The following is a 25,835-nucleotide window of genomic DNA, read 5'->3' as shown; positions in this document are numbered from 1 at the left end:
TGCCAACTCTCATTGGCCTTTTTTCATAGATCAGAGGTGGATATCGGCGCTCAAGAGAGACCCCTCGTGTCGCTTCTCTGACACAACGTGGAGAGAGCGACAGAAGAGGAACTTTCTGCATTTTTACATTTTCAAAAAACATAATTTAGTATGATTTATAAGCTGTTTTCCTCATGGGGACCGACAAAATGTCCCCACATGGTCAAAAATTTCGGGTTTTACTATCCTTATGGGGACATTTGGTCCCCACAAAGTGATAAATACACGCTCACACACACACACACACACACACACACACACACACACACACACACACACACACACACAAACTTGTTTTTATATAATTGTGGGGACTCTCCATAGACTTCCGTGCATTTTATGGATCCAATGATCATTTATATCCCCTAACCCTACCCCTAAACTTAACCCTCACAGAAACCTTTTTGCATTTTTCCATTTTCAAAAAAACATTGAGTATGTTCACTAAACCACTTCCCTTGTGGGGATCGTTGGCTGGGTGATCTCAGGTTTTACTATCCTTGTGGGGACATTTGGTCCCCACAATGTAGGATAAACATGTACACACACACACACAAACAAACAAACACACATACACACACATGTCACACTACAGGACTCCTCACTTTTTTTGACTCTCTCTCTTCTGCAGATGTATAAAAGTGGGAGATAAGGAATGTTTTTTTAACCCGGATTTTCGTCTGATTCTGCACACTAAGCTGGCAAACCCTCACTATAAACCTGAGATCCAGGCTCAGACCACCCTCATCAACTTTACTGTGACCCGCGACGGGCTCGAGGACCAGCTGCTAGCAGACGTGGTCAACCTCGAGAGACCGGACCTCGAACATCTCAAGGTGTGTGGGAGAGATAGCATATAAGTCTCTTTGTGTATTGTGGATTTCTGTATTAGGGCGGTCAAAAGATTAAAGCGGTGTTGCGTATGTACTGTGACGTGTTAAGCTGCGGTGCTCATGTGGGTCGTGAGAGTTTAAGTCTCGCTTGCATCAATTCCTAATCAGTTCCTTTCTCTTCTCCCCATCATCAATCCTCTCTGTAATATCTCTGCAAAAAAGAAATGTTACTGATATGTGTGTATGTGTGTGCAGTCAGAGCTGACTAAACAGCAGAACATGTTTAAAATCGAGTTGAAGCAGCTGGAAGATGAGTTACTGACACGCCTCTCTGCGGCCGAGAGTAACTTCCTGGGAGATAATGTTCTTGTAGAGAAACTGGAGAGCACCAAACACACGGCGGCAGAGATTGAGATGAAGGTTTGATCGTGTGTCTATTTGCTCCGTTCCAAACCCTTGTGAGCCGCCTTGTTGTCTACTGTAGACGGGGTCATTCTAATGAAGGCCCCAAACAGAAATGGTACCTCAAGTGACTGATTTTAAATGCTCTTCATAGTCAGGAATGCCACATAAATTATGCTTCTCATTGTGAAGTGCATGTGAGACTCGACTTGCTAAGAGACTCACTGTTTCTAAGCAAACATCTTGATACGCTAATAAAAATCATAGAACACACAAAATTGATAATCAGGTATCTTATAAGGCAGCAATATTTTGTAACAGCTACACCTTGGTAGCCTTTAGAGACTAAAGATCCTGCCTAAGTGGGCAGCTTGCTAGGTAATGGAACTGAGCTATAGTTTTATAGATTTTTTAACCAGGTTTTCCTGAAAGTTAGATAGTTTCATTTGTTATTTTTTTGTGCTATATTCTTATTTCATATCTTTGTGTTGTGCAGGTGCTGGAAGCGAAGGTTAATGAGCTGAAGATTAACGAGGCTCGTGAACACTACCGGCCAGTGGCTGTCAGGGCATCCCTCCTCTACTTCATCATCAATGACCTCAACAAGATCAACCCCATGTACCAGTTTTCCCTTAAGGTATGCCCTTGTTTGATATAGTGTGTATGAGTTTGTGTGTGAATGTTTGTGTAGGTGCATCGTGTAAAATCCTGTCTTTTTGTACAGCTGTTTAACATACAATGGTTTCACTAATGTGTGCTATCTTCTCCCTGCAGGCATTTAATGTTGTGTTTCATAAGGCTGTACTGAATGCAGATGTCTGTTCAGATGTAAAGACTCGTGTGAACACGCTGATAGATTGTATCACATTCTCTACATTTAATTACATCAATAGAGGCCTGTTTGAGAGAGACAAGCTCACGTTTGCAGCACAACTTACCTTTCAGGTAACACACATACACACATATATTATTTCCATTATATTAGATGGACATATAAACAACAAGTATTTTTATTAAATGTGACTCCATTTATACATGGAATTAAGATGTGTTCAGGCGATTTGATCAAAAGTGGACAGCGCTAAAAACTGGTGTAATTGGGGTCCAGAATGTTTGATTATCCGATCACTCAAACCACATTCAGATGTACTCGAAAATGTGTGTATTCTGCATTTGAGGTGTAAATGCTAAGACTGCTCAATTGACAATCAACCACTGTGATAAAACAAGAGTTTTAAAAAACACTTTTGTGCTCTATCAATATGCATTAAGACACTGACATAGTGAGTGATTTATCTAGTTATGAAATCAGAGACACCCATGAGGAAATCTGATCACAGGTTGCCATAGAAGACACATTTGAGATGCATGTTACTACAAGTTGTAAATAGCAATATGTCTTGTAATGATGAATGTTAAAGGGAAAGCCATCCCAGATGTGTAAAGTACAGACTTTTTTTTTCTTCTGCAGAGCACAAAGAATTTTAGAGGAATAGGTCCTTACAATTCAAGTGAATGGTGACCAGACCTTTGAAGCTAAAAAAAATCACACAAAAGCCACATTAAATAATCCATAAGACTCCATTGGTTAAATCCATATCTTCAGAAGCGATATAATTGTGGATAAGAAACAGATTCATATTAATGTCCTTTTTTACTATAAATCTCCACTTTCTCCACATTTTGAAAGTGAAAGTGGAGATTTATGGTAAAGAAGGACATCAATATTGATCTGTATCTCACCCACACCTATCATATAACTTTTGAAGAATTGGATTAAACCACTGAAGTTGTATGGATTACTTTTATGTGATTTTTTTTTTAGCTTCAAAGGTCTGGTCACCATTCACTTGCATTGTAAGTACTAAGAGAGCTGAGATATTCTTCTAAAAATCTTTGTGTTCTGCTGAAAAAAGAAAGTCATACACATCTGAGATGGCATAAGGGTGAGTAAATGATGAGCGAATTTTCATTTTTGGATGGTCTATCCCTTTAATACCAGGACCTTTGTGCATTTGTGTGTATCAGTTGTTGTTTATGAGTAAAGAGGTAGATCCTCGAGAACTGGACTTCCTGTTGCGCTTCAACATTGACCACAGTTACGCCAGCCCACTCGACTTTCTGTCCAACTCTGCCTGGAGCGCCGTTAAAGTAAGCATTACCACACACACACGCACGCACGCACGCATGCACGCACACGCACACACACACACACTCCCTCCTGCTCAGAAACCTTATGATCTTAACCTGAGACGCTTCTGATGCATTCCTGCAGTGTTTTACACAGTTTTTTCTGTGTCATAGTTTGAATCTTTTGAAAAAAAAATGTAATTTTAAATTTGGTCAGTATTTTGTCCTTTGTTAAGGAATATAACATATTTTGTTTGATGGTAATGTGCAAAATGACAAACCTTAATATGTCATGATTTGCAGACCATGAGCTTTACAGACGAGTTCCGCGGTCTGGACCGGGACATCGAGGGTTCTCCCAAACGCTGGAAGAAAGTGGTGGAGTCAGAGTGCCCAGAGAAAGAGAAGCTCCCTCAGGAATGGAAAAGCAAAAGTTCCCTTCAGAAACTCATACTAATGAGGGCTCTACGACCCGACAGGATGACATACGCTGTCCGGTAAGTGTTTTTTAAAAGTAGGTCGTTTCCCAACATTAAACTTCTTTCTCCTATTGCAGCTTAATATGCATAGACTACTGTAAGTAAGCCACTTTTTGGTTGATTTCCCTAAAAAGTGTAAATTGTTGTTTGAGTATCCCGACCAGCCCGAAACAGCAACATTGGCTCCACCAATGGCGTGAGTTTGGGGCAAGTCTATGAGTTTTGGAAACATTTAATGTTACTTTCACAATTCCTTTTGGAGATTTTAGTGGCACAGAAATTATGCTGACAATGTTTATGATGAACAGTACGATGAAAGGTATGGTGTGTGTCTGTGTGTAGGAACTTTGTGGAGGAGAAACTGGGTGTGCAGTACACTGAGGGCAGGAAGATGGAGTTTGCACGCTCGTTTAAAGAGTGTGGTCCTGCTTCCCCCGTGTTCTTCATCCTGTCTCCTGGAGTGGACCCTCTTAAAGATGTTGAGTCCCTGGGTAATAACCACACCAGCTCTTTCATTGCATGCCAGAAGCTTCCACTGTTAATGTGTCAAAGAGCGTTGGGTCATTCTGACTGCTACTGTGTGTACTGTTGACTCTTTTTGTGTTTTTAAGGCTAACATGCATTTCTTGTTCTCACCTTTTACAAAAATATGATATAAGCCATATATGAATGTGAAACTATAAAAAACGCTGACTACAAAAAATGTATTTCTAAACAAAGTGTATTTCTGGATGTTATGTATGTTTAGGTAAGAAGCTGGGCTTCACTATAGACCTGGGGAAGCTCCATAATGTGTCTTTGGGACAGGGTCAGGAATCTGTGGCTGAACATGCCATGGAAAAGGCCTCCAGAGAGGGCCACTGGGTCATTCTACAGGTTTTTTTATTTTCATATTATATATTTATGTATTTTTTTTGCATGGATCTTAATAATAATTATATGTCAATTTTCTTTTGTATTTTCTAGAACATTCACCTGGTGGCAAAGTGGCTGGGTAGTCTAGAGAAGCTTCTAGAATGTTGCTGTGAGAACAGTCACCAAGACTACAGAGTGTTTATGAGTGCAGAACCTTCTCCAACCCTACAGGAACACATAATTCCACAGGGGATTCTGGAAAATTCCATCAAAATCACTAATGAACCTCCCACTGGCATGCTGGCCAACCTACATGCTGCTCTGGACAACTTTGATCAAGTGAGCAAAATAAACAACAGTTTACAAAATAAATGAATTGACTCAACCAGGCGCAATAAATGGCAGATATTTGCTTTTACAATTTACATAGTAGACCAAAATATTAATGACTATCGACATTTTTGTCAAATAAAATGGTCTCTACAACGGGAATATACTCTTAAATTATAGATTCCACATTCCCCTATATATATATATTGGGCACAAAGTCGAGTTCATTCCATGTGGGGGTTGGTCTCCGCCAAGGCTGCGCTTTGTCACCAATCCTGTTTGTGATATTCATGGACAGGATATCGAGGCGTAGTCGGGGTGGGGAAGGTGTGCGGTTCGGTGGGCTGGGGATCTCATCGCTGCTTTTTGCAGATGATGTTGTCTTCATGTCATCATCGGTCCGTGACCTTCAGCTCTCTCTGGATCGCTTGGCAGTCGAGTGTGAAGCAGCTGGGATGAGGATTAGCACCTCTAAATCTGAGGCCATGGTTCTCAGCAGGAAACCGATGGAGTGCGTACTCCAGGTAGGGAATGAGGTTTTGCCCCAAGTGAAGGAGTTCAAGTACCTCGGGGTCTTGTTCACGAGTGAGGGGACAATGGAGCGGGAGGTTGGCCGGAGAGTTGGGGCAGCAGGGGCGGTATTGCACTCGCTCTATCGCACTGTTGTCACGAAAAGAGAGCTGAGCCGAAAGGCAAAGCTCTCGATCTACCGGTCAATTTTTGTTCCTACCCTCACCTATGGTCATGAAGGTTGGGTCATGACCGAAAGAACTAGGTCGCGAGTACAAGCGGCCGAAATGGGCTTCCTCAGAAGGGTAGCGGGCTTCTCCCTTGGAGATAGGGTGAGGAGCTCAGTCATCTGTGAGGAGCTCGGAGTAGAGCCGCTGCTCCTTTGCGTTGAAAGGAGTCAGTTGAGGTGGTCTGGGCATCTGGTAAGGATGCCCCCTGGCCGCCTCCCTAGGGAGGTGTTTCAGGCACGTCCAGCTGGGAGGAGGCCTCGGGGAAGACCCAGGACTAGGTGGAGAGATTACATCTCCACACTGGCCTGGGAACGCCTCAGGGTCGCCCAGTCAGAGCTGGTTAATGTGGCTCGGGATAGGGAAGTTTGGGGCCCCCTGCTGGAGCAGCTGCCCCGCGACCCGACTTCGGATAAGCGGTTGAAGATGGATGGATATATATATATATATATATATATATATATTTTTTTTTAAGTGATTTTATGGGGTCTTTAAACAAGAAATATGTTCTGATTGGCTGTGATTTTGTTGCCTCCTGCTGTATTTCACTTTCATTTAAGACAGAAAATATTCCAAGTGAATGTGATCAAGTTAATTGAACAAACAGTATTATGAAAACGTAAAGCTTTGGACTGTTTGTGTGTTTGTGTGCAGGACATTCTGGACCAGTGTTCCCGTGAGCAGGAGTTTAAGACCATCCTTTTCTCACTTTGTTATTTTCATGCGTGTGTGGCCGAAAGGAGAAAGTTTGGGCCACAGGGCTGGAACAGGAAGTACCCTTTTAACACAGGAGACCTCACCATATCAGTGAACGTACTCTACAACTACCTAGAAGCCAACTCACAGGTGTGTGAAATTGTGTGTGAGGTCTGTTGGATGGGCAATGATACTTGCTAATATCTGTTTCCTTCAAGACAAAAAAGTGATCTTCCTCCAGGGGGCACTTCAGTGCTAAGAAAAATGAATCCTCTATTAAGCCGCATTCAAACCGTAGGTGATTTTATCTCTTATGAAATACATTTGTTCCCTAAAAATATAATCTCTTAAATGACTGCAGTTCAGGCATGAAACTCTACTTGGAATAATCTGATAGGTTCTTTGAATTTGTTATCTGTTAGCCAATCGGCTCGCTTATATGTGATATGTTAAGCCTGTAGGTTTGCATTTGTTAGCTGACAGATCCTTTGACGTATAATCCAGTAGCCAATCAACTTGCTTTTTCTAGCATTTAAATTGCTCAGTTTTCCAGATAACTGTTGTTTTTTTCCTTCTGAAACCCTCCTCCTCCCCAGCTCCAAATGTCTATATCTACTACATGGTGATTGAATGTATGTCTAATTGTGCAGCAGCATATTCTGCATGCTTGATGCAGCATGTCTTGTGTTTTGTCTAATTATGCAGTAGCCACAACATATCCACATGCTAAACTCATGTATCTTCTAGCAGTAGCAAGTTGTACTTGCTCTTTAGCAGCAGTAGATGCAGTGTAGCAGATCTAGTCCAAGCAAAAATGCTAAATCTTTCCGAGAGCTGTCTTGATTGATATGTATTTACAAAATGCAAACGGACATACACCACAAAAGGAAAGCAGGATTCTCTTTGAAGTGACTTTAAAAATGTGCTATCCAGTGATCACAAATGACTGTGATTGTTCTATTCTGACTAGTGCTATTATGTAAATAAAATGTTTAAAAGACAAGTTAAATGCGCTAAAGTACACAATAGTGTACATTTATTAGTTATTTTGTCACATAACTCTGTACATTGAAAGTTGAACCCTTTACTGATAGCACAGCGTCTCCTGAACTGAGATCTGTTGGTTTAAATGAATTGAAATTATGCGTTGCATATAGAAAAGCCAGTATAGAAAAGTACAACATGTACGCGGGGTCGTACAAGGTTAATGTTATGGACTGGCCCCATTCGTAAGTGTCTTTAACTGGAACTGTGATTTTTAAATGAATGAGGGACTAGTCAAAATTATTTATTGTGATAAACATTATGCTACAAATGCTGACGATTGAGCTAAACTTGTACTGAAACTGGAACACAGTCTACTCTGATTCCTAAGCAGCAGTCTAGACAATAATTTGCACTGATGGCAAATTGAATAGCCACTGTTTTGAAGATACACTGAAGAATTGTTATGGTTAATTATTATACCTGACCTTTAGAGACAAAGATCACTAAGGACTGCCCACATTCAAGGCAATTCTACAAGCCAATTCTCTTTAGGTTGTGGACAAATGTAATCTATGGGAGCTACTGTATGTGTTAAGAGTGTGTTAATGTTGTGCAGAGCCATACTAATGAATGTGTTTGTTCAGGTGCCATGGGAAGACCTGCGATACCTGTTTGGTGAGATCATGTATGGAGGCCATATTACTGATGACTGGGACAGAAGATTGTGCAGAACTTACCTGGAAGAGTACATGCAACCAAACCAGGTCTATACACACCCTTACATGGTGCTATCTATGGTGCTGAAATCTGCATTGTGTATTTTGGCTCCTGATCTCACAAACACACATAAATTAAAAGTTCCTCTTGTCTTGTGAAAATTCCTTCGCAGTTTGACAGGAAGTTGTCATTGGCTCCAGGATTTGTCGTGCCTTCTAATCTGGACTACCAAGGTTACCACGCTTACATTGATGAGATGCTGCCCCACGAAAGCCCAGTGCATTACGGGCTGCATTCAAATGCCGAGATTGAGTTTCTTACAGTGACGTCAGACAACCTGTTTCACACTCTGCTAGAGATGCAGTCCAGAGACTCCAACATGGGCGAAGGAGCCTCACAGACCACTGAAGAGAAGGTCTTTAGATGTACTTTTGGAAGTTTTACAAGCTGCATAATATTTCATTACATTAACAGAGTCATTGGTATTTCAGGTGAAGACAATCTTGGATGACATACTGGAGAAATTACCAGAAGAGTACAACATGTCTGACATTTCATCTAAAACAGCTGAACGCTCACCGTACATCCTGGTGTGTTTCCAGGAGTGTGAGCGTATGAACATGCTCATCAATGAAATGAGACGGTCACTCAAAGAGCTGGACCTGGGTCTGAAGGTGTGTGTGTATGTAGTCTCAGCCTCAGACAGCATGCCAATATTCTGTTCACTGACCATCTCGAAACTAAGTTTCATTCATTTCAAGGTTCATTGATATGATAAGGATCATTCTTAAAAGGAAGAATTAATCACTTGATTTGTGAAGACATTCAGAGTTTTGTCTGCAGCACTTGATAGCAAGGAACCTAAATATCCACCAGTAATTTCAGATCGTTTGAAGTCTGAAGTTTACACACATTTTCCACCAATTTTTATTGCAACATATGCTACAAATTGGACCAGATTTTATAATGAAAATCAAACATTGGAGACTTCAAGACTAGTAGTGTGTTTTATTCTCTCTGGCAGGGAGAGCTGGCGATATCATCAGAGATGGAACAGATACAGACGGCTCTGTTTTTCGATTATGTTCCAGATACCTGGGCCAGATTGGCCTACCCCTCCACATACAGCCTTGGACAGTGGTAAAGCAAAGATACACAATTTTAAGAGATTATACGTACACTGACTGAGCAGTTTATTAGGAACACTATGGTCCTAATAAAGTGCTGGACATGGTCTTCTGCTGTTGTAGCCTCAAGGTTCAGCGTGTTTTGCATTCTGAGATGTTATTCTGCTTATTGGAGTTCCCGTAGCCTTTCTGTCAGCTCGAACCAGTCTGGCCATTCTCCGTTGACCTCTCTCATCAACAAGGCATTCCATCCACAGAACTGCTGCTCACTAGATGTTTTTGCTTTTAACTCTAGAGAATGTGTGTGTGTGTGTGTGTGAAAATCTCAGAAGATCAGCAGTTACAGAAATACTCCAACCAGCCCGTCTGGCACTCACAATCATACCACGGTCAGAATCACTGAGATCAAATTTTTTCCCCATTCAGATGGTTGATGTGAACTGATGCTCGATACAAAATTTTGTGCGTTGCACTGCTGCGACACGATTGGCTGATTAGAATAAGTAGATGTACAGGTGTTTCTAATGAAGGGAGTGTACATGGGTATAAGGTCATATATGTGCTTTTACGAAATCCTAGTAAGCTGCCTCACCGTCTTTTGTTTACATAGGTAACTACCATCTAAGGCAACATCCTTACCAAAATGTAACTGATTTTAAATGTTTTTAATGGGCTGAAACTTCTTCAACAGTCACTCAGGCACCACAACATATAGTGCTTCTCTCGTAAAGTGTACAAGAGACTTGACTAATGCTTACAATTGATCCAAATATAGTTTGATGTTAGCATTTTGCTGAGTTAATGTTAACTTGTGCTTTGATCATTAAATAAGTTGATCATTTAAATAAGCACAATTATGATGCCTACAAATGTGGCCTAGGTAGACTGCTCACTAGGCTTGTACTATGGTACCAATATGTATTCATGTAACTGTCTGTGTGTCCTATCAGGTATAACGATGTGTTGCTCCGCTGTAGAGAGTTAGACAGCTGGACTCAGGATCTGTCACTGCCTAGTGTGGTTTGGATATCTGGTTTATTTAACCCTCAGTCTTTTCTAACAGGTAACAGGTATTTCTAAAAGGTATTGTTCTTAATGCTTATTGTAATTACTATAAACTAATCTTAACTGTAACCTTAAAAATACACTTAAGCCCTATTTGGAGGGGATTCGTTTTTAAATGACATTTGAGTTTCAATTATTATCACCTGACATCTGGGATTTAATGTACTGGGACTAAAGATCTCTGTGTTTATTAGAGGTGGGAGTGTCTGTTTTCTAGATGTGGGCATTACAGAAGGTTGAACACAAACTTTATCAGTTTAAATGTTTATTTTATTGATTTAATTCAAGTTTATTAATTATATATTATTTATTTTAAAAAAGCCTATTCAAATAAAATTTGCATGAGTTTACAGAAGTGGCTGCTTATAATAAACCCAATTAAATGAACGATACTTATCTGTGAATTATATAATTATAACATTACGGAATTGAGCGGAGAAATTCAGATGAGTATCTTACCTGATATTAAAGTGGCCATTCCTAGGAGTTTCCATGATTTGGCTCTCCTTGTTAATTTTTATTTTCAATTTTTTTCGTCAGATGGCAAAAAAAACTACATCCAAACTGAAAGGCACGCAGCAGGCAGAAAATTGGCACACATAAGTATGGTCTTAACTGTAATACAAGTAGGTCAGAATACATGAGGAGAAGCATTGTGAAAATTCAATATCAGCAATCGGAGACATTCGCATTCAGACGGGATTAGATTTCACAGAGGACCCTTGAGTTTTCTGAAAAAAAAAAGTAGGTCATTTGCTCTGGAATTTTTACAGGGGTTATATGAGAAAAACACAGACTGGATTAAAATCACAAAGTACGTCTGTGAAACTTCCATAACCTAAACCTCCTCAGGGAAAACTACTCCAGTCCAAATAGTTCTTCAGACACAATCGTTTTTTTCTGGATGCATTCCCACAAAATATGCTTTTCTTCTGAGGGCATTTTCAGAAAATGTGTTCCCACAAAACAGCAATGTTTTACCCTGTCTGGAATGTGCATTTTGATCACACATAAACACTACACATATTTGATGTCTTTGTAGCTGTGATGCAGAGTTTGGCACGCAAGAATGAATGGCCACTGGACAAAATGAACCTTACTGTAGACGTGACCAAGAAGTTTAAAGAAGAGTTTAACCAGCCGGCCAGAGAGGGAGCCTACATCTACGGCCTATACATGGAGGGTCTGTATCTTCCAGTCAATCACAACAGATACAGCAGCTTTAGACAACCATTAGCCACTACACATTTTAAAATGCTTTTGTTTGTTGTATGAGTTATATGTGTGCATTTGAGGCTTAAGTCTGTACTTGTTACTGCAGGTGCACGCTGGGATATTCAGGGTGGGACGATTGCGGAGGCACGTCTGAAGGAATTAACTCCCAGCATGCCTGTAATAGCAGTGCGAGCCATCCCAAACGACAGACAGGAGACTCGCAATACCTACGAGTGCCCAGTTTATAAGACCAAACTACGTGCTAACACGTATGTCTGGACCTTCAGTCTGAAAACTAGAGAGAGGCCAGCCAAATGGGTTCTCGCAGGGGTCGCACTGCTGCTTAGTGTCTAAGACACAAAAATACACTTAGAGATGACAGTGTTTGAATGCGAGTGTATTTGTGGGAAGGAGTGATACAATTTTTTTTTGTGACAGATAGAGGAAGTGTTAGGAGGAGACAGACCACTAGTACTATAAAAAAGAAAGGATGTCATCGTAACACTTAAAGAAATATTCTGGGTTCAAAACGAGCTAAGCTCAGTTGACAGCATTTGTGGCATAATGTTGATTACCACAAAAAATTGCTCACTAACCTTTTCTGTGTAAAGTTATATCTTATTTGTAAACCCTAAAACGACCATAAACATGACGATATCTTTACAGCTCAAATAATGCTAATAAAAGTTTTAACAGAAAAATCTATGTTTTTATCAAATTAGAAGCTTCAAATTTTTGCCTTTTCAACCCTTCACAAATCGGCCCTATTGTAAGTGCCACACTTTTTTTTTGTGATAATTATAATGCCACAAATGCTGATATTGTATTAAACCTTGAAAGTTCCTTTAAGTGTCGAAATACTGTTTGGGCCACTCTATGTTTGGCTTGCTGAAAGGAAATACCATCATTCGACCAATTTCCTCGTCGGCAAAGGTATCACTCTATAATGAGCATGTGCACTAGCGCAAGCAAAAAAAAAAACAGGAGCAATACCAAGAGTAAACCAAACTGCTTCCAAAGGACTATGCTGATGGGGGTGAGGAGAAAAAAGGTGTCTTCTTATTTATCAAGAATATTTCATGTGTTTTTTTCCCCCAGATATAAGCTGTCTTGTGTGTACATAACCTTAAGTGTGTAGTTTCTTTATTGAAAAAGACATAAATAATCTTGTGCAGCAGTGTTAATGAAGCTTTCTGTCCTTTATTAATTTACACAGTTGTGCATTGTATAACTCTTAAAATATTCACTATATACAGCATAAATAAAATACATACCAATATACCCAATAAAGAAAACATTCTAACCTTCTGTTATGGGTTGCATTATATAAAATACAGTGTCAAACATTTAAAAAAAATGCATAAAAACAATTCTGTGAACAGCACTAGTTTAAAAAGATGTTTCAAAGTGTTTGTGCAAAAGATCGCAATAGAATCGTATCCCTCTTGCACTCTTCCCACACTGGCACGCTTCATGGCCACGCCCCAGAAGCACCCCTAAGGCAAACCTGCTTCGGCCAAATTACTGAAACACAAGACATGATTTGGACCATCTCACAGGAAACTGTTCAATCAAAGCATGCTGTGATCACAGCCAGGCAGTTCTACTGTGTGAAGAGAGGAGTTAATTAAAGAATTAAGAGCCTCTGTCAAATACACTGATATGTCGTAATGCTCCGCATCCGTTCTAGCCTTCTAATCGTATTCATTTTTACGCTCTAAATCCAGCGGCCCTAAGAGAATAAATTAGTAAAATAAGACATGCATACATTTTTCTGCTCTTTTTTTTTTTTTTTGTGACTTTTATCTTCTAAGGAAGACAGTGTGTTTCAATACATCTCATTAATGTGGATTAAATAATTAATACTAGTAACTAACTTTGGTTAAAACATGCAGCCCTTCTACACATGAACGCCATGTCATGTTATACTGCAAGACTAAAAGTGTGCATTTTTATGGGTTGTGTTTAAATCTGTGTCTTTTGGAAGGCTAGAGATGACGGCTGCTACAATAGCTAAAGGTTAGTGTTTTTGCCTTCACCTGCATCTCTCGAATCACATTATTCAGCCAAATTTATTCAGCTCAAAAATAATTAACACTGCTACAGCTTAAGAGTTTAAGAACCAGCATATCACACAGGTGGTTTAGTCCTAAAACTATTTTGCATCACATAAAGAAATGAGACAAATCATCTAAAACACAAAGTGTAAAAGGCATTTCTGAGGGTTTGATCATATGAGCAATTCATTTTGACCAAAGTCTTTTCAAATTCAATACTTAGACATAATGCAATACTGACAATGTCAAAATGCTTAGTTGGCTCTGAAGGGACAATGTGTTATGGTTGAATATAACTAACATGTGAACGTCTGATATGGGTAGAATAATGTGATATTCTGAGATGATGACATGTATTCATGATGAGGCTTTGCTTTGCAGAGTTCAAGTAAAGATTCTCCCTGAATACCAAGAAATTAATTATTAAGTAAATAAATGCATTACATATATAAATCTCAAATAGGTGATATAGGGACAAAAATAAATAAATAAATACATAAATAACAAGCTCATTGCACTTGATTACCAAAGCTAGTGTCTTTTAAGAAACATGCAAAAAATAAATATATAAATAAAAATAAGCACTGCATTTTTCCCCCAGCATGCATCTTTCTTTCATTACCATGGTTGCATGTCCAGTGAGTTGCTCAATGGGCATCATTCCAAATATATATTTACAAAATGAACAACCTTTAAACAGATTCCTAAAAAGTTCATGCTAATGCATCTGTTTACCTGCTTTTGTTTACCTGCTTTTGTTTCACTACTACATTTTATAGGTAAGCATATGGGACATGGAAGTTCATTTAAAATTCTTTGCTTACAACTCTTTCTTTTTGTGTTCTCTACCCTGAGTCTAGCTTTAGCTGCTGTTATTTTGAAGGGAGGAGGTTGAGCTTCATGTCGATTTTTTTTTTACTATGCATAGTTACATTTTAGAAGCCTACAGGAGTATGACCCCTTCTCAATGTGACATTCTTATATAAACTGCTGATTATTATAATTTAAAGGAATAGTTCACCCAAAAATTCTTTCATCATTTACTCACCCTCATGCCATTCCAGATGTGTATGACTTTCTTCTGCTGAAAACAAAAGAACATTTTTAAATGAATATCTCAGCTCTGCAGGTCCTTTCAATGCAAGTGAAAACTCCAGTGGTAAAATCCATATATTCAAAAGTGAAATAATAGGTGTGAGTAAGAAACAGATCAATATTTAAGTCCTTTTTTTTACTATAAATCTCCACTTTCACTTTCAGATGTAAAAGTGAAACTAAACAGGCGCCACATGTGACTTTCTGATGTGAAAGTGGAGATTGATAGTAAAAAGGATTTATTTCTCACCCACACTTATATTGGATTTGAAGATATGGATTTTAACACTGGAGTCTTTTATGCTGCTTTCATCTGCTTTTTGGACCTTCAGATTTCTGGCCACCATTCACTTGCATTTAAAGGACCAACAGAGCTGAGATATTCTTCTTATAATCTTAAGTTATTTGTGTTCAGTTATCCACATCTGGAATGGCATGAGAGTGAGTAAATTTAAGTGAACTATCCCTTTAAAATTGGTCTTATTTGCCTCTAAGAATTCTGATTTTATTGGAATTTATATTTTACTTTACTATCAGTTTGTAATGCATTAATATTTGAGCTTATGTTACTGCCCTGGAAGTCCGGGATCAGAGGAGGGCCTGTGGAGCCCTGGCGTTGTGCTGCTGCCAGGTGATGAATCTGGGAGTGACGCTTGTCTGATGGACAGCTGGAGAGATCTATGCTGCTGTGAAGCTGAGGGCTTGTTTTCCACTGGCTTCAGCCCCAACTTCACCCCCCACTTTGGGTCTGTCACCAGTGGGGTCTTTGTGCTGACATCAGAGGTCATCTCTGTGGTAACAATAGGTGTGGAGTCTTTGACTTTGCTGTAAGCCTTCTCTAAATCAGGACTCTGCATAGAATGTGCAACAAAAATGTGCAGTATAATCAGAACACACAGTGTGGAGTAATGCAAGAGATAGTTTGAGGATAAGATGGACAATTTGTAAAAAAAATATTATTGAAAAAATGAAATAATTAAAAAGATATCTGAGGTAGTATGGCATTTCCTCTAAGATTATTTTGTATACATCATATCACGTTGTATTTGGGCTCATTTTAATCGGGAGCATCTGCTGTTTTTATATTGTTTATGTTTAATGAAGGTTTACAAGCAAAAATGTGACAAGCCACATCTGTTTACAACTTACTGTACTTTAAATATTCATATTTCTCTCTGCATGGTAAGCAACATGCATTATAAATTATTTGTACCTAAATCCCAAAATGTTCAAATACATTGATGTCACATGAATAAATTATTTTGAATGTTTTGAAATTATTTTGTTTATGAAATGTAACATTTTTTCAGAAATTAAGGCATTTTCTCTCAATATACTAGCATTTTGGCAGTGCACTGGGAGAACTATGCAGACACACCAAAACAGAACTATACTGTAAATGCAAAACATTGCATAGAGGCTACGGTGTAGGTTCGATGCAGAAGTATAAAATAAAATGAAGGCCTTGATAGAAAATAGCTACCAGGGCTGTTGCTAAGATGGCTACCGAGTGAAATGATTTTACACTCAACTTGACTACATTTTTAGTGTTTTGAATTATCAACCATAATATTAATTATCTAATTCTTGACTTAGTTTGTGATCTGACTGATCAAGAAGGTTTTTATGCAAAACTTGATTAAAAATGCAAAATAACGGAAGGATGCCATCCCCTGAATAAAACTTTGAACATAGTGTGAATATGTGAAAACATTGTAGAATACTACTTTTTGAAATGTTCACTGTTGCATACTGTTTCACATACTTAAAAAAATAATTAAAATGCAGTATACAGTAACACTGCAAACAATGCAATAAGCAGTACATGTCCATTCCAAATACAGCTGGAGTGTTACCTGTGTTTGTATGGCAGTGACGGGCTGCACAGGTTTGATGTACTCTGGGCTAACGGCCACAGGGCTGTATGCTGGAGGTCCCACAGTACTCTGCCTCTGGAGCAACTGCAAAATAGCCTGGATGTCTGATGTCATCTGAGCTTCCAGTCTACACACAAATACATACATTGAGCAAAAAACAATAAATAAAATAAAAATGCAATACATTCTGTGACCAGCAGATGGCCAAGTTTTCTTATCATTAGTACAAGTTCTGCACATGAAAGTGGATCCTTTAGCACATATTCTTTTGATTTATACTTTCATGTGCCCCACTTTATCTCTACCTTTCTCCCTATTCTTTCTATCTCTCTTTCACCTGTTCAGGTGTTCCTGCAATAAATCCAGTCTTTGCTCCATTTCTCCAAACGTGATGTCACTTTCACCATCGTCTCCTCCCTCTCTGTCTTGAGATTTTGCTGAGTCATCTGCATTCCCACAAGGCCATTCTTCAGCACACACCTCTGGAGAAACACAAAGTCCCAGTGCTATTAATCTCAGACACACACAGACAAACACACCTGAAACATACAAACCCAATGCATCATGTGCACTCATTTGATATCTGCTTATATGCATTGGGTTTGTATGTACTGTATCAGTTTAAAATGAATAAAAAATGTATGGGGTCTAGTGGCCTCCTAACAAAAAAATAAATAATAAAAAAAATCCTTCCTCTTTTATTTACACTAGAGAGTTGCAGTTTGACACTAGTCCGAGTAGTTTTTTCTTCTAAGTTTTATGAATAAGATTTTAAGTACTGCTTAGTCTGACAGAGCAACCCTTCACACTTTCAAAGAGGCCTTTATACATAATGTGTTATAATGCATTAATAAATGCCTTATAATGGTTGTTGATGCTTTTACCACTTTTGACTCATTAAGGCTCATTAAATTTTTTTTGACACATTCACTACTTTATAAAAATTGTTTACTGATAATGTCCAACAGTGTATGCACATCTTATTTTTTCTGAAAGTAATGGCAATTTCCACCACATCTCAAATTTAGTATTGTGTTAAACAGAATTCCATGGTGTGAATGATGGAAATGTAATTTTTAATGTTTCTGAAAAAAAAAATGTCCCACTTTGTCTTGCTAAGACTTAAAACTAACATTTTATGTATCCCAAATACATAAAATTAAATAATATTTATTAACTTTTTGCATAATTTGGGATAATTACTTCCTGACTGGAAATCATCCCCTTAAAATGTCTGCTCACATGTGATATTTACATGTATTTATTTTTCAAACATCTATTGTCTCATATTTATTTTCAAGCATGCTCTTTTTTAATTAACTGAAATAATTTTCCAACAATAAATATTAAAATCTCACTCTTTGTTTAGATTATTTTAGTTTTAAAATGGAAGCCCATTCCTGCCACATTGAAAAAGAAATCGTGCTTTGAGCTAAAAAGTCATCATATAATTATGATTTAGTGATTCATAATTATGACCTAGCGTTCAATAATTTTGACTTTGTATCTCATAATTTGACTGACCAAAGCACAATTGATTTTTATGTGGTGGAATAGGCTTCTATATTATTAAACATGTAATCATTTGTATTTTTAAAATGGATTATCATAGTTTAATAATGAACTTATGGAGGGGAAGGGTCTTTGGTAGCTCAGCGATTGAAGATGCTGACTACCACCCCTGGAGTCGTGAGTTCGAAATGACTCCAGACGGGTCTCCTAAGCCACCAAACTGGCCCGGTTGCTAGGGAGGGTAGAGTCACATGGGGTAACCTCCTTGTGGTCCCTATAATGTGGTTTGCTCTCGGTGGGGCGCATGGTGAGTTGTGCATGGATGCCGCGGAGAATAGCGTGAAGCCTCCACACGTGCTATGTCACCCCAGTAATGCACGCAACAAGCCACATGATAAGATGCGTGGATTGACAATCTCAGTCATTGAGGCAACTGAGATTCGTCCTCCGCAACCCGGATTGAGGCTAGTCAATACGCCACAATGAGGACTTAGAGCGCATTGGGAATTTGGCATTCCAAATTGGGGAGAAAAGGGAATAAGGCTAAAACAGTAAACTAAAATTATAATGCATTATAAGCAATACATTCACAATAGTATGACACGAAACCGTTCACTTAGCTAATGTGCATATAACTGCACAGAACCCATAATGACAAACAATTAATTAATTCATTATTAAAATAAGGAAGATTTACATCTGTGTCAGGTAGATCTGTCAGGTAATATTCTGTATCTTCCAGAGGAAGGATGAAACTGAATAAATGTACTTACTGAAATATATAAATGAAAATGTAATCTTTCCTTATTTTTTTTGTTTTGTTTAATGTTGTAACTATTTATAAACAAATAAGACACAATGTGGTATTAAGTGAATATTGCCAAAAGAGGTTGCTGGCACAGCGTTTTTTACAGTACCTACAGTAGTAGCTTAATGTAAGGACTGTAATGTATAAGAATTGTGGAGATAATTACTGTATATAAGAAAAGTTGTGCATCATAAGGCTTAGTGAATACCTTTATAATACATTGAAAATGCTTTTATTAATGCACTTGCTTCAATTAAAGTGTAACCCAATTGTTTTACTGTAGAACACCCCTATGAATGAATTTTATGTTGTGTGCTATACCTTTGTGAAACAGATTGTTTTCAACACAATCATTGGTGTATGTGCTAGGAATGGTGTTCAGGTTGACAGGAAAGGATTGACCCAGAAACCTCAAACCCAGTGGCCTTGCAGTCTCTTCCTCACCCTCCTCCTCCTCCTCTTCCTCCTCTCCCGGTAGCGTGTGAACCTCTCGCTCCTTCCCCCTTTCCCTCTCTGACCGGCTCGGTCTGTTCGGAGTACCTAAGCGAATACACAGTCCTTGCAGAATTACACACAGGGCTTCCGTCATTTTTCAGATTACAACTTGAATTAACAAAGAGAGCCAGAGAAATGTGCCAGGGAGAGAGAAAGACATTTGGCTGGGATAGTTCATTCAAACGGCAGGTTACTCAGGTACGGGGGATAAAAATGGTTCTTGTCCGTTCAGGTGAAATCGCTCATTGCAGCCACATAATAACAAACATCTGTCTGTAGCCAACAATTACCATGGCAACGGCTTGAAACGCAGCAGGAGAGAAAAGAAATGGGTGGAAAAGAGGAGGGGAGATAATGGAGGGGGGTGGGTGAAGGGAAACAAAGGAGGGGAGCCAAAAAAGGAGAGAACAATGGAGGCATGGAAAGGAGAGGACAAGTGGAACATTTTCATTAATACACCAAAGGGATGAATTCACTAAATAGTTGTGCCACTTTTAAGGGAAAACCCAGCATCTCATTCACTAACCCTCAGTCCAGTTTAATCAGGTGCTAAATGCACTGAAATAGTTCTGTGCTGTGAGTAATACAATAAAAAGAATTGATCCTCTCTGAGATAATAGATTGAGTCTTATTCACAAAGGTCATTGCAGCCTGTAACCAGATTTTTTTTAAAAGAGCAATTCATTCTTAGTGCATGCCCACCAAATGTGAGCAGAAAACAGTGGTTTGAAAGAGAGGGTCCTGACCTGCTGAGCTTTTCATCTTAAAACAGGCTTTAGTCTTGACGTCGGGCTCTTCTGTATCCGAGTCACTCGCTGCCGTGTAGAGGTTCCTCTGAGGAGCCGTGGCACCCTGCCACACAGAAAAAACAGCATCCCTTACAGCAAAGCATTTAACACAATCTAATTATATTTACTGCAGCAACATTAGTGAGTGGAAAGCTTATTGGCTGAACTATTGGAATTGCTCCTATCACTCAATCACATCCTGCACTTCATCATCTGCCTCAAGACAGCAATGGGGTTATAGGCCCTATATAAAAGTGTTTAATTTCCTAAAACCAAATTAAGCACATTGCTGTTGGTTGTGAACATCATTGTGTTATTTGGTTCATGCAGTGTGTTTTTATATATGAACAATAAGGGAAGTTATAGGGAAGACCAAGGCTATTTGTTACACAAGGGCTATATCTCAGTAACAATAAGATTTGGAGTCAAAAGTCCAAATACACTTTATTAGGAACACCTGTACACCTATTTATTCATGTGATTATCTTATCAGCTAATCATGTGGCAGCATTGCCATGCATAAAATCATGCAGATACGAATCAGGAGTTTCAGTTAATGTTCACATTAACCATGCATCAAAATGGGGAAAAAAGTGGATCTCAGTGATTTCGACAGAGGCATGATTGTTGGTGCCAGACAGGCTGGATTGAGTATTTCTGTAACTGCTGATCTTCTGAGATCTTCATGCACAACAGTCTCTAGAGTTTACTCAAAATGCTTCCAAAAACAAAAAAACATCCAGTGAGCGGCAGTTCTGTGGACAGAAATGCTTTGTTGATGAGGGAGGTCTGACCAGACTGGTTCGAGCTGAAAGAAAGGCTATGGTAACTCAGATAACCGCTCTGTACAATTGTAATAGCATCTCTAAATGCAAAACACATCGAAACTTGAGGCGGATGTTCTACAACAGCAGAAGACCACGTCGGACACTTTATTAGGACAAAATTTTCTACCCTTAAAATTATCTTGGGAAGTAACGATGAAAAGACATCATTGTACAGTGTGTGAGTACAAAAACTGGCTTTCAAAAATAAACATACACTGAGAAATAATGACTGGTGTAAAAAGTGTGACAACTAGCCCCCGTCTCCCCTTTATGTTATAACGGGCCATGTTCTATATACTACACTTTTTACAAGTTTCTTGTGATAAAAACAGTCATTATTAAGTTTTTCACCACTTCTCGACGCTTTTCTCTGGACCTTTTAATTAAACACAGTGTTTTTGCTTTTGTACTACATGTACAATTCACTACCAGCATAATTCACAGTCATACATCAATTTGCTGAATAAGGAATACGTGTCAAATGTGCTCATGGTTGTGATGTCAATATTATGAAGATAAAGTTATTATATAAGTCTAAAGAGGGAGCTAGAATGAATGCTTTAATTTCAAAAGAGCAAGAAAAATCTTGTTTTCCATGATATACAGTATACCCGTTAAGAATTAGATGTGTTCAGTAGGAGCATGTGGCTCTACCTTGGTGTTCTCATCACGCAGGTTGAACGTGAGCTCCAGATTAGACAGGAAGTAGTCTGAGAACTCAGGATACATGTCTAGAACCTCTAAAAGATCTTCTCTATGAATGGTGTGCAGGTCGCAGTAGCTCAGCGCACGAACATCTGCGTTGGCTTTCCCCGGTTTGGCATACAGATGAATCATCTCTCCAAAAATATCATTCTTACCTGAGAGGTGGGCATACAGAGATCAGTGGAAAAGAGAGGGGGTTGTGAAGATAATGCAATGAAGAAAGAACATGGAAAATGAAAGAAAAGTAGAAAATAATGAGAAGGAAGGAAAATACATTTGCAAGATATTAGTGTGTGCTTCTGAATGTATGTCAGTGTTTCCTACAAAATTCTGTTTTTCTATGACTGGTAGGACTGGGAATCATAAGGAACTTAACTTTTCCAGTTCCCAATCCTCTTAATGATTCAGTTTCCTTAAGGGTTCTATTAACAAGGATTACTTTTCAGGAAGAAATATTTGGAAATAAATAATGCACTTTTTACAACATTTACTGTCCTAAGCAGTCTGTTGCCAAATGATGAGCTCATTTAATATTTTAACAGATCAGATATAACAAATAAGAGATATATTTAATACTATTCTTGCAAAAGGAGTGTGTACACAGATGTTTTAGTGGCAAATGCAAACAGATATCATTTTTTTCATCACATTTAATTAAGACTGCAGACTCACAACTTGGGACATTTTTTGTTTCTTTTGTTGTGGTGCTGTAGATTCAGAAGTGGCGCAACACCACTGCTGCATAGTGGTGCAGGAAACACATACAGTACATGAGTTTTTACATTACTGTGCAAAAGTCTCAGGCACTTTGTGATAGTTCTTAATATCTTCAGCTTTTGTGTGTCAATAGGAAATATACATTTTAGACTTCCAACAATTCATTTTGCAAACAGAATAGAATAGAAGAACAGGGAACACTGCAATAGATGGCATGGCCCTCACAGAGCACCCCCACTGAAAGTCAGTCTGGGATTACATGAAGAGATAGAAGCAATTGAGTCAGCCTAAATAGATAGAAGAACTGTGGTGAATTCTCCAAGAAGTTCTGAACATTCTATCTGCCAACAACAAAGAAAAACAATTGGTGTCATTTTGAAGGCAAAGGTGGTAACACACCAAATATTAATTTACTGGACTTAGTGTGATTTAATTGACAAATGAAAACAATTTATGCGGTCTTCGGGTCAGAAAGTCTCCAAAACTACAATCAGACGTCACCTAAATCACAACAAATTGTTTGGGAGGGTTTCAAGCAAAAAGCCTCTGCTCTAATCCAACAACAATTTCAAGTGTCTTCAGTTTGTCAGATAGCCTACTACTGGAACTTCAAATGGGACCGGGTTTTATGGTCAGATGAAACAAAATAGAGCTTTTTGGCAGCACACACCAGAGATGGGTTTGGCGCACACAGAGAGGTAGCCATATGGAAAAGTACCCTATGTCCACGGTTAAATATGGTGGTGGTTGTTTAACATTGTGGGGCTGTTTTTATCTCAGACGTCCTGGACATCTTGTTTGGATACATGGCATCATGGACTAAAATATGGACTTGACATACATCAAATAAAAACAGATAAAAAAAAATAAAAATATGACTGCCTCTGCCATGAGCTTAAAATGGGCCCTGGGTGGATCTTCCAGTAGAACAATGATCCAAAAGACACATAAAAATCAACACAAAAATGGTTCACTGACCACAAAATCAAGGTTCTGCCATTGCAGTCCCCTGACTTGAACTACATAGAAAACCTGTGGGGTGAACTGAAGAGGAGATTCCACCAGCTATATTCTGTATGGAGGAATGGTCTCAGATCCCTTGCCATGTGTTCTCCAACCTCATTAGGCATTACAGGAGGAGACTCAGAGCTGTTAAATGAGGTTGCACAAAGTATTGAATAAGAGTGCCAATAACTGTTGCATATACTGTATATTTGTTTTGTTGTGTTTGAAATTGTTAGATGTCAATTAGAGTTTTTTTGTGAATATTTTGAATGAAAGACCAAAAGGATGAGCAATAAAGACAGCCTTCTTTGCTCATATTTACCAAGGGTGCCAATATTTTTGGCCACAACTGTAAGCATCTGCAGGCAATACATGTTCAGAACTTCACGAAGGCACGTGCCAACAGGAAGGTCAAGGCCTGACAGCATATTTCTACTGTGATAAATATCAAAGGTCAGGCCTGACAAAGAAACGACAGCCACCTGGGCAGCGGCCACCTGCCACATGGTCTAAATTCAGCTCAGGGCCATCGCTAAACCCACTGGTTCTATACATTGTACATAGAGTATCTAAGGCAAGGCTATAGATAAAGCAGTGTGATATTACAGTAATAGAGTGTGGGCTGCTTGCAGAGCCAGAATTAGTGTACAATGATGAAGTGTCCATCTGCAGCACTGTCGTAATACAATAGATTCTTACTGACACTGTAAGTTCTTCTCCAGAGACCTAAAAACACTTGTAAGAAATGGGGAAAGCTTCTCTCAGCAATTTTGTGCAGATAATTTCTGCTGAGTTGAATGAGTGTATGTGTATGTGCATGTGTTTGTCTTTTTCTTCCGCTGGCCTTATTCTGTTCAAGCCAGCCTGCGTAGGAAGAGAGATGAACCATATAAATCCGGTTTACCCTGCCTGCTGCACTGGTATGGCTAGATACTCTGAACATATGTGTGAGTTCCCTGCATCCCTTTTTTAATCTACAGAGCCATGGTAGAAGAAATTACAGGTGAAACTCGAAAAATTAGAATATCGTGCAAAAGTTCATTAATTTCAGTAATTCAACTTAAAAGGTGAAACTATTATATTATATAGACTCATTACAAGCAAAGTAAGATATTTCAAGCCTTTATTTGATATAATTTTGATGATTATGGCTTACAGCTTATGAAAACCCCAAATTCAGAATCTCAGAAAATTAGAATATTACATGAAATCAATAAAAAAAGGATTTTAAATACAGAAATGTCGGCCCTCTGAAAAGTATAATCATGCATATGTACTCAGTACTTGGTTTGGGCCCCTTTTGCATTAATTACTGCCTCAATGCGGCATGGCATGGATGCTATCAGCCTGTGGCACTGCTGAGGTGTTATGGAAGACCAAGATGCTTCAATAGTGGCCTTCAGCTCTTCTGCATTGTTTGGTCTCATGTCTCTCATCTTTCTCTTGGCAATGCCCCATAGATTCTCTATGGGGTTCAGGTCAGGCGAGTTTGCTGGCTAATCAAGCACAGTAATACCATGGTCATTGAACCAGGTTTTGGTACTTTTGGCAGTGTGGGCAGGTGCCAAGTCCTGCTGGAAAATGAAGTCAGCATCTCCATAAAGCTTGTCTGCTGAAGGAAGTGTAGCGCCTCTCTAGCGTGTATAACTATAGTGAGAGGTGGCTATCCTGAGTTCTTTAAAACTTCTATCCAATTAATCAAATAAGTGGGATTTCTCTAATAAACTTATTAGTGCTTAACTTGTGTGTATGTAATTACTAACTTATTGTATGAAATACTCTTTTCCTTTAAATCACCATTTAAGTATTAATATTCACACTCTAATATGAAATATCTAGAAATTACTTTTGTCCTTATACACCTTCCACATTTAACCCCAAAACACTCTTTCTTATTTAACTTAATATATCAAAATAGTCACTAACAACAACTGTTATATAAAAAACAATATAAAAGATTTATTTAGAAAAAGTAAATTATTAGTTAAATGTATCTGGCAAAAAATAACTTTTCAGATCACAAATGCACTCAAATTCACGTTCAAAACATAAGGGCCCAAGAAAATAAAATAGCCGGCAATAACCTAGACTAATTTGAAATACCCTTCAAATGTTCAAATGATGCAGGCCTGTATGTAGCTCGGGTACGTGGTAGCCTTTAGCAACATGGCCGATCGACCACGCAGGCCAAAACAAATGCATACCTGTACACTCAATGGGAATTGTTGCCTCACGCGCACAGGCTGACAGGCGACAACAGCAGGAGATATGACGAGAAGATCCACGATGAAGAATAGGTCGTTGAAGAGAAGATTCACAGAGTTGAAACTCACACCG

General features: G+C 38.7%; 2 protein-coding genes across 2 annotated transcripts in view; one reads left to right on the top strand and one right to left on the bottom strand.

Annotated features, from left to right (window-relative positions):
• LOC127646119 (dynein axonemal heavy chain 11-like) overlaps positions 1-11,969 on the top strand; it is a 76,305-nt gene extending 64,336 nt beyond the window's left edge. The window contains 17 exon segments of the mRNA XM_052129568.1: positions 671-875; positions 1,128-1,292; positions 1,771-1,911; positions 2,049-2,219; positions 3,303-3,425; positions 3,708-3,901; positions 4,226-4,374; positions 4,632-4,759; positions 4,850-5,077; positions 6,460-6,651; positions 8,133-8,252; positions 8,378-8,620; positions 8,697-8,879; positions 9,230-9,345; positions 10,283-10,395; positions 11,440-11,580; positions 11,719-11,969. Coding sequence (XP_051985528.1) covers positions 671-875; positions 1,128-1,292; positions 1,771-1,911; positions 2,049-2,219; positions 3,303-3,425; positions 3,708-3,901; positions 4,226-4,374; positions 4,632-4,759; positions 4,850-5,077; positions 6,460-6,651; positions 8,133-8,252; positions 8,378-8,620; positions 8,697-8,879; positions 9,230-9,345; positions 10,283-10,395; positions 11,440-11,580; positions 11,719-11,966 — 2,860 coding nt within the window. The 3' untranslated portion in view covers positions 11,967-11,969.
• Positions 11,970-15,329: 3,360 nt separating this feature from the next.
• The window catches only part of LOC127646433 (potassium voltage-gated channel subfamily H member 7-like), a 107,034-nt gene continuing 96,528 nt past the window's right edge, over positions 15,330-25,835 (bottom strand). Inside the window, exons 12-17 of the mRNA XM_052130089.1 lie at positions 21,726-21,931; positions 20,203-20,308; positions 19,283-19,501; positions 16,979-17,123; positions 16,621-16,768; positions 15,330-15,615 (exon numbers count right to left, since the gene is read on the bottom strand). Of these exons, the coding sequence (XP_051986049.1) occupies positions 15,331-15,615; positions 16,621-16,768; positions 16,979-17,123; positions 19,283-19,501; positions 20,203-20,308; positions 21,726-21,931 (1,109 nt within the window). The 3' untranslated portion in view covers position 15,330. The remainder of the gene's footprint in view (positions 15,616-16,620; positions 16,769-16,978; positions 17,124-19,282; positions 19,502-20,202; positions 20,309-21,725; positions 21,932-25,835) is intronic.

This window comes from Xyrauchen texanus, chromosome 7, assembly GCF_025860055.1.
Source record: "Xyrauchen texanus isolate HMW12.3.18 chromosome 7, RBS_HiC_50CHRs, whole genome shotgun sequence".
Classification (NCBI taxonomy): Eukaryota; Metazoa; Chordata; class Actinopteri; order Cypriniformes; family Catostomidae; genus Xyrauchen; species Xyrauchen texanus.
The sequence above is the reverse complement of the archived record's forward strand: the minus strand, read 5'-3'. Positions and strand labels throughout refer to the sequence as shown.